We start from the raw sequence: 13,048 nt of genomic DNA on the forward strand, positions 1-13,048 counted from the left end.
TGATAGTTTGTGAGACGAGGAGGGGGCGCTTGCATTGGCCGTGGCAGCAGCGGTCTCTTCGGGCCTGAAGTTTGCCTGTTTTCTTTCTCTTTCCTGCTGGCTCCACTCCCGCAATAAATCCCCACATGGCTGGGTTTGTTTCAACTGCCCGGATGACAACAAGGACCTCACGTACTGTAACAAAAAATCGCGCGGTTTGATGACTGACGCAATTACGTACTACGCACGACACGCAGCACGGCAGATCTAGTGACAGCAAACCAGCAGCTTTCTCCAGCGCGTGTAGGAAATTCATTTTTTTCTACCGGCCAGAGTGGCGGGTGGTCTCCATAATTTACTCGCCAAAGACTAAATTTACCCGCATTTGGCGACTGGCCAGTGTTAATTTTGGACCCTGCCTGCAGCTATTGATACATTCATGACACATAGACAGACAGCAAAGCGGAGCACAGGAGAGAGACGGAGACAGCGATGTAACCTCGCTACGCTACAAGTCCCGACCTGCGCACTGTTATTTTTTTTTTTCTTCCCGAATACAAATAATTTTTAAAATATTTGTACGAAATAAATATTCGTAAAAACCCACTATTTGTGCTTTTCCGAATACCGGATTCGGATTCGGCTCCACCCCTACTATATACTACCACATTTACAATCTACTATTGTATCTATCATCTACTGCTGTATCGGCAGGAAAATAGATTTTTGAACAGACTGCTCCTTTACTTTCAGAGCAGAAACAGAAAGCAGAGCAACAATATAAAAGTACAGAAAGCCAGCCGACCTGCACACATGCTGTAGTCAGCAGAATCCAGCAGAGGGCGTCCTCACTCCACACAAAAACCTCATCCAGAAGACAGAGAGCATACCATTATTATTAGATAGATAGATAGATAGATAGATAGATAGATAGATAGATAGATCCTGCCATTATCCCAAATGAGACTTTGACAAGGAGATGAACTCCAATCCAGAAAACTGAGCATGTTAACACTCTCACTGTCAGCACTCTACTGGACTAAAGACAGTTTGTTCAGGCTGGAATTTATTGTTTCAGCTTTTGATCCAAGGACTGTCAGTCAGTGACAGATAGATAGATATATAGATATATAGATAGATAGATAGATAGATAGATAGATAGATAGACAGATAGAAAATCAGCGGCCAAAACCACGGGTGAATTTTGAAGCCAATAAGTGGCAGCAAGCTGCAATTCCTCTAACGCCCTCTAGAGGCCCCAAAAATACTCCAATGGACCACAACCCAACTTCTCACTCAAAATATAAAGTCAGTACATTTTTTCGACAAGAGGTTTTGGTCTCAGTAATTTCACTTTTTCCAGCTATGTCCATATGGCGATTTTAAAAATAATTGTCATTAACACACACACACACACACACACACACGCACACACACGCACACACACGCACACACACACACACACCTCCATCAAGTGAAAGGCATCATAGTTGCTTGTTGCCACATTACTTCTTTTAAACTCAAAGCCTTTCTGTTGCAGTTTACAGGTTTGAATTTATTCCATCTGTCCACCAGAGGGCGGTGCGCACCACTGCTTTATGTTTTTTTAATCCTGTAATGCATATAAGGCAGCTCAGTCATGCTGTGTGTAAAATTTGGAAATGTTGAGTTAATTTTGTAAGATTTTTTTTAATAGTTGCTGTTACAAGGTTGGCCTGATGGTGGCGCTATGGATTTATCAATACTTACAAAAACAATACAGAATCAGCCCTACAGGCTTGAAGCTCTAGTAATAATAATAATAATTGTCTTGTTTTCCAAGGTGTGAATGTTTCCCAGCAGTCCCATGTTCAGTCAGACTCTGACCTCTAGTGGCCGCTCTGCTGTACTGCAGCCTGACCAACAAACCTCTGAGGAGAATCCTCAACCAGCGGGTCTCAAACTGGGGTCCGGGGACCCCCAGGGGTCCTTGAGGGGGTCAAGGGAGTCCCCAGTAAAATAAGGAATAGTTTAGTTTCACTATAATCTAAATTCATTAGAAATTATCCCAATTAGAGAAAGTATAAGAATGACTGTTGTAATCCCAGGTTTCACCACTCTTATCTCCCCATGAACAGTGCAGACACTTCTACAGTTCAATGCTGAATCAAAAACTAAAAATCCAGACAATATGGGTCTCTGACACTAAATCTGACCCAGTTGGGTTCCACATTAAATCAGACAGACAGACAGACAGATAGATAACGGCTGTGTTTTACAGGTTTTAAAGCTGTAAAAAAAATATATTGTAAAATCGACCTGTATTTTGAATAAGGATGGATAAAGACAGTTCCAAAATGGTGTAAAAGTGGATAAATTAAGGTCTTCAAAGGGTTTCATATCAAATATATTTTTTATTTTAGGAAACATAATTACATATTTAAGTCAACAAATTATGCTTAAAACTGCTTGGTTGAAAAAAAGATCAAACAATGTTCATTTAACTTTATTTCTGGGAAACGATTGTAGAAAACAAGATAGATGTTTATCTTGGAGTGGAGAGATTAAATAAATACCAAATAAAACAAAAGTCCAAAGGGAAGATATTTGAACCTGTCAGTCAACAAAAACAGATTCTCAGATGAGCAACAATAACTTGATTCTTTCTGGTTAAATATCTCATTTATTTCATTTTCCAAATAAAATGTCCATGTTCCTGTACATGTGTGATGTTAAAACCCAGTTCAGTTACCCAACACACAGAATACACTCTATTTACAGACTGATGGATCATGTTTGTTTACAGTGAAATGAGTAGTAAACTTATGAAAATAGAAACATTACTAATCTGTCTGTGTAAGTGTGTGTGTGTGTGTGTGATCCTGTACAGACTGAACAATCATTTCAGCAGCTGTCTTTGGTCAGCAGTGTGAGTGTTTCTCTCCCTCCTCTATCTGACACAGAGACACTGAGGAGTCAAACCCAAACCAGAACATAAACGCAGGATAGAGTGGTTCAGTGAATGTGGAGTGGAAGGTGTGGATGTGGATCAGTGTGTCAGAGGAAACTCTGTAGAAGGACAGAGAGCCAGCAGGCCAGTCCAGATACACTGCTACTCTGTTAGAGACAGAGGAAGAGGAGGAAGGTATGATTGTTCTTCTATTATTGTGACAGACAGTGTAACCATCATTATAACAGTACAGACTCCAGGACTTTTCATTCCCTCCAAGCCAGCTGTCAGCACCCCTTGCTCTCCTTCTGATTCCTCTGTAAGTCACTCCTATACAAAGCTCTCCTTTCCACTTGACCTCCCAGTAACAGCGACCAGTCAGACCATTTCTACACAGCAGCTGTTCCCAGTAGTCAAATCTCTCTGGGTGATCAGGATATGGCTGCTCCTCTCTCACCTCTGTCACCTTTCTGTTGTCTTCAGACAGGAAGAGCTTTCTGTTTGCTGTGTTTGGGTCCAGAGTGAGTTCACAGGCATCTGATGAGAGAACAAGACTCAATACAGCAGCAGCTTTTTATCTAATAGACCTGTTGTGTTTATTATTGTTGATTTATTTAGTTTGGCAATTAATTTCTTTACACTTTCATGATGACACATTGTGTCAACCATCTTCTGGATGGCCAACAACTTTCTACAGCTTAACGCAGACAAGACTGAGGTTCTTATTATTGCTTCAGACAGTATCGTTTCCAAGGTTGCTCAGTGTATTGGGTCCCTTTCCTCAACTGTACGGTCTAACCTTAGAAATCTTGGTGTTATTTTTGATCAGGATGTACTTTGATCAACATATTAAGTCATTGTCCCGTACATGTTTTTTCCATCTCAGAAACATTGCCAAACTCAAGTCTGTTGTGTCACAAGCTGAGTTGGAGATGATTATTCATGCCTTCATATCATCCCACCTGGACTACTGTAATTCCCTTTTCACCTGCCTCAGCAAGTCATCCCTGGACCGTCTCCAGATGGTCCAGAACGCTGCTGCAAGGCTGTTGACCAGGTCCAGCAGGACGTCTCACATCACTCCCATCTTAGCTTCCCTACATTGGCTTCCCATCAAGTTTAGGATTCAATTTAAGGTTCTTGTAATCACATATAGAGCCCTGCATGGTCAGGCAACTGAGTACACCTGACCTACTCCATCCCTACATTACCAGCAGGTCACTTAGGTCTTCTGACCAGGCTGACTGCTCGTCCCTCGCTCCAGACTCAAAACAAAAGGTGATCGAGCCTTTGAAATTGTAGCACCTAAACTATGGAACGCTCTTCCACTGGACTTAAGATCTGCGGTCTCTGTTGACACTTTTAAAAAGCAGCTGAAGACTCATCTGTTCAGACTGGCCTTTGTCTAGCCTCTTGTGTCTGTATTTCTGTGTGTTTTTATGTCCTTTGTTTTTATGTTTTATTGTTTCTTACTATTTGATGGTCTTATTTTAACTATTTTACTCCTGTGAAGCACTTTGTGACTTTGTTCTGTGAAAGGTGCTATATAAATAAACTTTACTTACTTACTTACTTCTTCATTCACAGAAGAATTTGAATGAATGGACGTTACATACTGCTGTGTAGATGAACTTTCCATCTGTAAGAGCCATTTATATGGAAACTAATTTGGATTTAGACTTTATGTATTTCATTATCGAGATGTAGATAATTCTGAATTACTATTATTTTCTAACTTTTATTCAGTTGGTGTAACCTACATTCATAAAATGCTTCATGCATAATCTTAATTGCCTTAAACTAATGCTCCTCAATCACTGGTTCATAATTATAGCAGAGAAACATCATCATGCTAATTTGATTTAGTGGAGAGAAGAAGCTGTTGAACTTGGGAGCAAATTAGTGTTTTGTTTTGGGTTTTTTTGCAGTGCTTCATTGGATTTTATTATTGCCAAATTAAATAAATAGTTAAACTATAAGATCATGGAGTATGAATATCTTTGTATTCACACATCAGCTATTTGTTTTTTGAGGGGTTCAACAGTTAAAGCAGCTTAGAACATACAGAAGAAACTGCAACTACACCATGTAAATAACTGAATGTGCTGCTTTGTTTTCATGATTAAAACCAAATACACACTTACACTTCCTCAGACCTGGTTTCAACATCTGCACTCCACCATGGTCCACACTGGGGAGAGAAACAAAGTCAGACCAGCAGATTCTCTTTGATGATGGAAACATGGGCAGTAAATAACCTTCACTATGAAGGATTGTCCAGATGACATCACTCATATCCAACATTAAACATTAAACAATATTCCTCAGCTTCTCAGTCTGACTGAGAAAATGTCTGCCAACTCTAACCCCTCTGCCTCTGCCTGGCAGCAAGCCTCTCCAGACCTGAGAGAGTCCAGTCTCCAGTGTGGATCCTCCAGTCCAGCAGAGAGCAGCTTCACTCCTGAGGCTCCTGGATGATTGTAGCTCAGGTCCAGCTCTCTCAGATGGGAGGGGTTGGAGCTCAGAGCTGAGGCCAGAGAAGCACAGCCTTCCTCTGTGAGCAGACAGCCTGACAGCCTGCACACACACACACACACACACACAGTCTTACTTAAGTCACTTTTGGGGTATTTACATAGACTTACATTCATTTCCTGGAGACTTACCCTAACCCTAACCATAACCACTACTTGCCTAAACCTAACCCTTACCCTAACCTTAACCACTGACCCAAAAATCAGTTTTTTACCAATTGGGGACACGGCTTTTGTCCCCAATTGCACAAGCCATCCCCAATCAACTGGTCTTAAGTCTGGTGTGTGTCCCTGAAAGTGACTTAAGTCATACCCCCCCCACACACACACACACACACACACACACACACACACACACATATAATGCAGTCGAATGCTAGCAAGAGTTCTTGACTGAATTTGGGACAAAATCTTAAAAGTCCTTTCTGGTATTTTAAGTCTCAACAACAGAGGTGACAAGGAGAGGAAATACTGAAATCTAATCAGGGAAAGCAGTTCACAGGGGTCTAGAAAGTAAAGCTAAATGTTGGTACCACAACTGGTTTGAGAATCACATGAGCAGAAAAATACTGCACAGGTTCAGTGTTTATTCACTGACATTAACCTGCATGTAAAGCAGGATTTATCTGGTCATGTGTTGAACAGGTTGAGGAATACTGACTTGAGAGTTTCCAGTCTACAGTGTGGACTCTCCAGTCCAGCAGAGAGCAGCTTCACTCCTGAATCCTGCAGGTCGTTGTTACTCAGGTCCAGCTCTCTCAGACTAGAGGACTGGGAGCTGAGAACTGAGGCCAGAGCTTCACAGCTTCTCTCTGACAGCTGACAGCCACTCAGCCTGAAGGAGAATTAGTGATGAAGACAAAGAACTTGTAAAATATAGGATTTTTTTCTCATGTGTAGAAAAGATAACATTATATATTTAATATATCCAATGATCTATGAACTTACAAAGATTTATTGGAGGCTTTGACCACTGGCAGCAGCTTCAGAAGACCCTCCTCTGAAGCAGAGTATTTCTTCAGGTCAAACACGTCCAGCTCTTCTTCTGATGACAGTAAGATGAAGACCAGAGCCGACCACTGAGCAGGGGAGAGTCTGTCTGTAGAGAGACTTCCTGATCTCAGGTACTGTTGGATCTCCTCCACTAGAGAACGGTCATTCAGCTCATTCAGACAGTGGAACAGATTGATGCTTCTCTCTGGAGACGGATTCTCCCTGATCTTGTCTTTGATGTACTGGACTGTTTCCTGATTGGTCTGTGAGCTACTTCCTGTCTGTTTCAGCAGGCCTCGTATGAGAGTCTGATTGGTCTGCAGTGAAAGGCCCAGGAGGAAGCGGAGGAACAAGTCCAGGTGTCCATTTGGACTCTGTAAGGCCTTGTCCACAGCACTCTGGTAGAGATGTGTTAGTTTAGATTTGTCTCTGAATAGTGTAGACCACCAGGACATTGATTGTGGTTCTGACAGTAGATTGACACCAGTGTTGATGAATGACAGAAAGACATAAACAGCAGCCAGAAACTCCTGAATGCTCAGATGGACAAAGCAGAACACCTTGTCCTGGTTCAGCCCTCGCTCCTCTTTAAAGATCTGTGTGAACACTCCTGAGTACACTGAGGCTGCTCTGATATCAATGCCACACTCTGTCAGGTCGGCTTCATAGAAGATCAGGTTGCCTTTCTCCAGCTGCTCAAAAGCCAGTTTTCCCAGAGATAGGATCATCTTCCTGCTCTCTGTAGTCCAGAGTGGATCTGTCTCAGCTCTCCGAAGATACTTGACATTCCCCTGGATGGACTGAACCACCAGGAAGTGGATGTACATCTCAGTCAGGGTCTTGGGCAGGTCTCCTCTCTCACTGGTTTTCAACACATGGTCCAGAACTGTAGCAGTGATCCAGCAGAAGACTGGGATGTGGCACATGATGTGGAGGCTTCGTGAAGTCTTGATGTGGGAGATGATTCTGCTGGCCTGCTCCTCATCTCTGAATCTCTTCCTGAAGTACTCCTCCTTCTGTGGGTCAGTGAAGCCTCTCACCTCTGTCACCATGTCAACGCACTCAGGAGGGATCTGATTGGCCGCTGCAGGTCGTGTGGTTATCCAGAGGCGAGCAGAGGGAAGCAGTTTCCCCTTGATGAGGTTTGTCAGCAGCACGTCCACTGAGGTCGACTCTGTAACATCAGTCAGGATCTCGTTGTTCTGGAAGTCTAGAGGAAGTCGACACTCATCCAGACCGTCAAAGATGAACACAACCTGGAACTTGTCAAACCTGCAGATTCCTGCTTCTTTGGTCTCAATAAAGAAGTGATGAAGAAGTTTCACCAAGCTGTACTTTTTCCCTTTCAGCAGATTCAGCTCTCGGAAAGTGAATGGAAATGTGAACTGTATATCCTGGTTGGCTTTGTCTTCAGCCCAGTCCAGAGTGAACTTCTGTGTTAAGACTGTTTTCCCAATGCCAGCCACTCCCTTTGTCATCAATGTTCTGGTTCGTCGATCTCTTCCAGGTAAGGGTTTAAAGATGTCTTCACATTTGATTGTTGTTTCTGGTCTCACTGGTTTCCTGGATGCTGTTTCAATCTGTCTGACCTCATGTTCATCATTGACCTCTCCACTCTCTCCCTCTGTGATGTGGAGCTCTGTGTAGATCTGATTCAGGAGTGTTGGGTTTCCTGCTTTAGCAATCCCTTCAAACACACACTGAAACTTCTCCTTCAGATTAGATTTGAGTTCATGTTGGCACCGAGGAGCAAGAGTTTCTGAATGAACAAATTACATCAATAAATGGATGTTAAATTAAATGTGAGAAATGTCAATATTTCCTGGTAAACATGTCCATTTCACAACTGTGTGGTATCTATTTATCTAATTTCGGATGACGGGAAAAACTGTTCCCGACTGTGTGTGCAGCTAAATGTGAAAGGCAACGTTTGGTGTGTTGTTTTTTTAATGTAAACCACTCTGTTCAGTATTTCACACCAACATTAACAAATCAATAATTTAAACATCCATGGGAATTGTGCTCATTTACCTTCCAATCTGGAATTGAAGAGACAAAGTTTTAGAAATGTCTGTATTTACAGCAGTTAGGTTAGAAATGCAAACATTTCCATTTCTCCTCCATCTCCCCTCTCCATCATGTTAAACCTGTTAAAAGCCTCTTACTGCTCTGCAGAGAGTCAGCCAGCTCCTCCTGCTTCATTCTCCTCAGGAAGTGCAGTGTGATCTTCAGAAAAGCCTCTCTGCTGCTCCTCCTCTGCTCTTCCTCCTCACCGTCCACCACCTCCTCATCCTCCATCTGCCTCTCTAAGCATTCTGGGTAATCTGGACTCAGAGCCCTCTGGAACCTTTTCAGCTCGTTCTTCACAAAGGTGACGATGTTCTCCTCAAGCAGCTGGAACAGAATAATATATGAATTAAACTTCCTACTAAAATCTGGACATAAAATCAAATCCATCTTGCAGAGTCTGAAAGCCCACTGATCTAAAGAGTGTAGCATGGAGACTATTATGGTCAGAATGGTTGTTTTTCAGTTTGTTTGTAGCTGAAGTAAAAGGTGTTGTTGTACATTTACACACCATAAATATGGAGTCCAGGTCTGTTTGCTGCTCCTGGGCAGACTGACCACTGGAAACCTCTGACCTCTCCTGGTGGATTCTGTGGAGAAAACATGATGTATTATATAATGTCACACCCACACACACACACACAGGTCGTTAAATGTGTTTTGTTCTGTCATGATGAACTCCACTGTAAATGCTGCTCTGATTATTGGATGTGATGTTTTGAAAGAGGAAACTCTATGAAGGACCGGATCAATTCTGTATCTGATGATGGTGAATCTGACAACAGCAAATCCATCTGTTCTCATCATCAGTTATAATTACCTTTGATCAGTAGAGTGGTGTCCATGTTTGAAGGTAATAGGTTGCAAAATAGACCAGTCACTCTTCATGGACACACAGCTGGGTTCAGGGGAGTCTGGTCTCTCCTGCTGGATCCTGATAGACAGAGAGGAAGATCACCAGGGTGGAAAATTCACTTTTTAGTCAACCAGCCACAGTAGCTTGTGGATACCCCAAAACTACCAGGTAGGTATCAGAAAGAAAAGTGTTAGCTCACCAAAGTGTGATAAAGCTTGAAGCTTGAAGTAATTCATGTTGTGTTCTTCCCACTGAATGATTTATCCTCTCACTCTATTTGCTTTCTTAACAAATTCCCCCAATCTCTCGTCTTACCTCTCATCCTACTCCCTCTTACATGATCGTTCTAGGATAACAGAAATATTGTAAAGGCACAAAGGCCCTGAGCTTTGCACTCATTTATGTTGTTTGTTATTGTTTATGATCTAAACTGCTGCTGAACTGATATGGAGGAGTGTTTGCTGAACAGTGGAAACGTTCTGCCAAATTGAAGCATCATATTAAAGGAGTAGTTCACCCAAAAATGAAAATTCTGTCATCATCTACTCACCCTCATGCCAAATGAATCACAGATGAAATTTGTTAGTCCATATAACACACAGGGAGGCTGCAGCACAACTTGGTAGCAGCCTTCTCCAAAACGACTGAAGTCAATGGGGACCAGTTCTTTAGAGTTCCAAAACAAAAACAGCCAAACAATCACACTGTGAATAGAAAGACCTATACACCATTATTTGTTACAAATCAATCAGCTGTAATTAAGATTTGCACTAAATTATGGTGTAAATATACTGCAGGTCTTTTTGGAGCTCTGAAGAACTGGTCCCCACTGACTTCAGTTGTTTTGGAGAAGGCTGCTATGGAGTTGTGCTGCAGCCTCTCTGTGTGTTATATGGACAAACTTCACCTGTGTTTCAACTGGCATGAGGGTGAGTAGATGATGATTCATTTTTGGGTGAACTATTCCTTTAAAGACTGTAGAACCACACAAATCTTCCACTTTAAGAAAAACCTGAACCACTCATTCTGTTGATGAATATAAAAGTTTAACACTCAAACATACTTTTTTGAAAGTATTGTCAATAAATTCACTGAAAGTATCAAAATTAAAAGTATATGTTAAGTATCCTGTCTTTGTAATTTATTTACTGCTCTCTCAAAGTTAACTGCTTTGAAAATGAAACATTTTCATCAACTGATGACATTTTCTGCGCTAAATGATTCTCATAAAATTAACAAATAACTGCATGTGTCTGATACACAGAATGGAGTAAACAAAAATTTTAAATAAAAACAGGATTTTGCTTGTAAATGTAATCAAATAATATATCTAGCTATTATAATTTCTTACCTTTTCTCAGTAGAGTGGTGTCCATGTTTGAAGGTAATAGGTTCCAACATAGACCAATCACTCTTCATGGACACACAGCTGGGTTCAGGGGAGTCTGGTCTCTCCTGCTGGATCCTGATAGACAGAGAGGAAGATCACCGGGGTGGGAAATTAACTTTTTAGTCAACCAGCCACAGTAGCTTGTGGATACCCCAAAACTACCAGGTAGGTATCAGAAAGAAAAGTGTTAGCTCACCAAAGTGTGATAAAGCTTGAAGCTTGAAGTACTTCATGTTGTGTTCTTCCCACTGAATGATTTATCCTCTCACTCTATTTGCTTTCTTAACAAATTCCCCCAATCTCTCGTCTTACCTCTCATCCTACTCCCTCTTACATGATCGTTCTAAGATAACAGAAATATTGTAAAGGCCCTGAGCTTTGCACTCATTTATGTTGTTTGTTATTGTTTATGATCTAGACTGCTGCTGAACTGATATGGAGGAGTGTTTGCTGAACAGTGGAAACGTTCTGCCAAATTGAAGCATCATATTAAAGGAATAGTTCACCCAAAAATGAAAATTCTGTCATCATCTATTCACCCTCATGCCAAATGAAACACAGGTGAAATTTGTTAGTCCATATAACACACAGGGAGGCTGCCAGCACAACTTGGTAGCAGCCTTCTCCAAAACGACTGAAGTCAATGGGGACCAGTTCTTTAGAGTTCCAAAACAAAAACAGCCAAACAATCACACTGTGAATAGAAAGACCTATACACCATTATTTGTTACAAATCAATCAGCTGTAATTAAGATTTGCACTAAATTATGGTGTAAATATACTGCAGGTCTTTTTGGAGCTCTGAAGAACTGGTCCCCACTGACTTCAGTTGTTTTGGAGAAGGCTGCTATGGAGTTGTGCTGCAGCCTCCCTGTGTGTGATATGGACAAACTTCACCTGTGTTTCAACTGGCATGAGGGGGAGTAGATGATGATTCATTTTTGGGTGAACTATTCCTTTAAAGACTGTAGAACCACACAAATCTTCCACTTTAAGAAAAACCTGAACCACTCATTCTGTTGATGAATATAAAAGTTTAACACTCAAACATACTTTTTTGAAAGTATTGTCAATAAATTCACTGAAAGTATCAAAATTAAAAGTATATGTTAAGTATCCTGTCTTTGTAATTTATTTACTGCTCTCTCAAAGTTAACTGCTTTGAAAATGAAACATTTTCATCAACTGATGACATTTTCTGCGCTAAATGATTCTCATAAAATTAACAAATAACTGCATGTGTCTGATACACAGAATGGAGTAAACAAAAATTTTCAATAAAAACAGGATTTTGCTTGTAAATGTAATCAAAGAAAGTGCCCTAAACTATCTAGCTATTATAAATTCTTACCTTCTGTCAGTAGAGTGGTGTCCATGTTTGAAGTTAATCGGTTGCAAAATAGACCAGTTACTCTTCATGGACACACAGCTGGGTTCAGGGGAGTCTGGTCTCTCCTGCTGGACTGGGCTTCAACACAACAGAGACAGAGCTTTTACTCTGAATAATGATGCTGTAATGATTTCACTGCTGAGCTCTGAGATGGAGAACAGTCATGGACATTTAGAGATCCTCATCTTACCTCTTAGCTTTGGTCCGGCTGTCATGTTCCCCAGACAGAGTGGTTTTAGAGGGAGGGAGCCCCTCCTCTCTCTCCTCAGACAGACTCATAGTAGAGCGAACACCTTTACACAAACACACTGGGCTGATTCATGACAACAAGGTTTCCATCACAGGATATATTATTTCAAGGGCTGATTCTTCCTGTCAGTCAAAGGATTTTTAAGCCTCTGGGACAATTGAGTACAGAAACCCTGAGAGGCATGGGGGGGAAAAAAAGATTTGCAGTCAATGCTGGCCAGTTTTTCTTGTACGTACAAGTTAAATTATGTGAGTAAATTCAATAATAATCGTAAATTCGAACTTGTAAAGCTATTTACGCCACAAGTAAATTGTCAACCTGTAGGAAACACTGTAGGGTCTTTACCTGGTGAACTCACATCCAGATCAAATCAAAGAGACTTTCTAGCTTCATCTGTAGAGGAAACACTGAGAAAGAAGACGCTGCTTTTCTCCTTCGTCAGTCCTGGGTGTTTGTGAACATTTGACCTGAGGGTGTGCTCACATCATAACTTCAGTATCAAAGTCCAGAAATATCAGTTTGATATAAAACCTTCTGTAAATAAGTAACAGACACAATGAACCGACTCATAAATTACTTCCACAGAAGCTTTATATTATATAAAAAAATGACTTTCCTTTCCTACAGCCTGCATCTTCCCTAAGAAGTTAAACAAACTTC

The 13,048-nt window shown here is 41.2% G+C and overlaps 1 protein-coding gene and 1 long non-coding RNA gene across 3 annotated transcripts; both read right to left on the reverse strand.

Moving 5' to 3' along the window:
• Nucleotides 1-2,448: 2,448 nt before the first annotated feature.
• LOC139909703 (protein NLRC3-like) lies at nucleotides 2,449-10,815 on the reverse strand. 2 transcript variants are annotated; one of them, XM_078282169.1, is made up of 8 exons: nucleotides 10,710-10,815; nucleotides 9,323-9,436; nucleotides 8,601-8,860; nucleotides 6,391-8,194; nucleotides 6,104-6,277; nucleotides 5,312-5,485; nucleotides 5,053-5,099; nucleotides 2,449-3,445 (listed from the first exon to the last, which is right to left on the reverse strand). In XM_078282169.1, the coding sequence occupies exons 1-8, from the start codon at nucleotides 10,775-10,777 to the stop codon at nucleotides 2,880-2,882; spliced, it is 3,207 nt and encodes a 1,068-aa protein (XP_078138295.1). In that variant the 5' UTR covers nucleotides 10,778-10,815; the 3' UTR covers nucleotides 2,449-2,879. The 2 variants fall into 2 exon arrangements, with proteins under 2 accessions (XP_078138295.1, XP_078138294.1); XM_078282168.1 differs by lacking the exons at nucleotides 9,323-9,436; nucleotides 10,710-10,815 and adding an exon at nucleotides 9,014-9,084 and having other exon boundaries at nucleotides 8,601-8,829.
• A 1,345-nt stretch (nucleotides 10,816-12,160) lies between these two features.
• On the reverse strand, nucleotides 12,161-12,843 carry LOC144538129 (uncharacterized). Its single transcript, XR_013504087.1, has 3 exons — nucleotides 12,734-12,843; nucleotides 12,329-12,431; nucleotides 12,161-12,216 (listed from the first exon to the last, which is right to left on the reverse strand). It is a non-coding gene; the product is annotated as an uncharacterized LOC144538129 (long non-coding RNA).
• Nucleotides 12,844-13,048: the final 205 nt, after the last annotated feature.

Source organism: Centroberyx gerrardi, chromosome 24, assembly GCF_048128805.1.
Source record: "Centroberyx gerrardi isolate f3 chromosome 24, fCenGer3.hap1.cur.20231027, whole genome shotgun sequence".
Classification (NCBI taxonomy): domain Eukaryota; kingdom Metazoa; phylum Chordata; class Actinopteri; order Beryciformes; family Berycidae; genus Centroberyx; species Centroberyx gerrardi.

Bases quoted from the DNA above. Each gene is read 5' to 3' on its own strand.
- LOC139909703 (XM_078282169.1), bottom strand. From the start codon at position 10,777: ATGAAGAGTGATTGGTCTATGTTGGAACCTATTACCTTCAAACATGGA. The intron at 5,100-5,311 runs GTCTGGAGAGGC...TTCTCTCCCCAG, and splicing joins TGGAGACTGGACTCTCTCAG to TGTGGACCATGGTGGAGTGC. The intron at 3,446-5,052 runs GTAAGTGTGTAT...TTCTCTCATCAG, and splicing joins GAAACCAGGTCTGAGGAAGT to ATGCCTGTGAACTCACTCTG.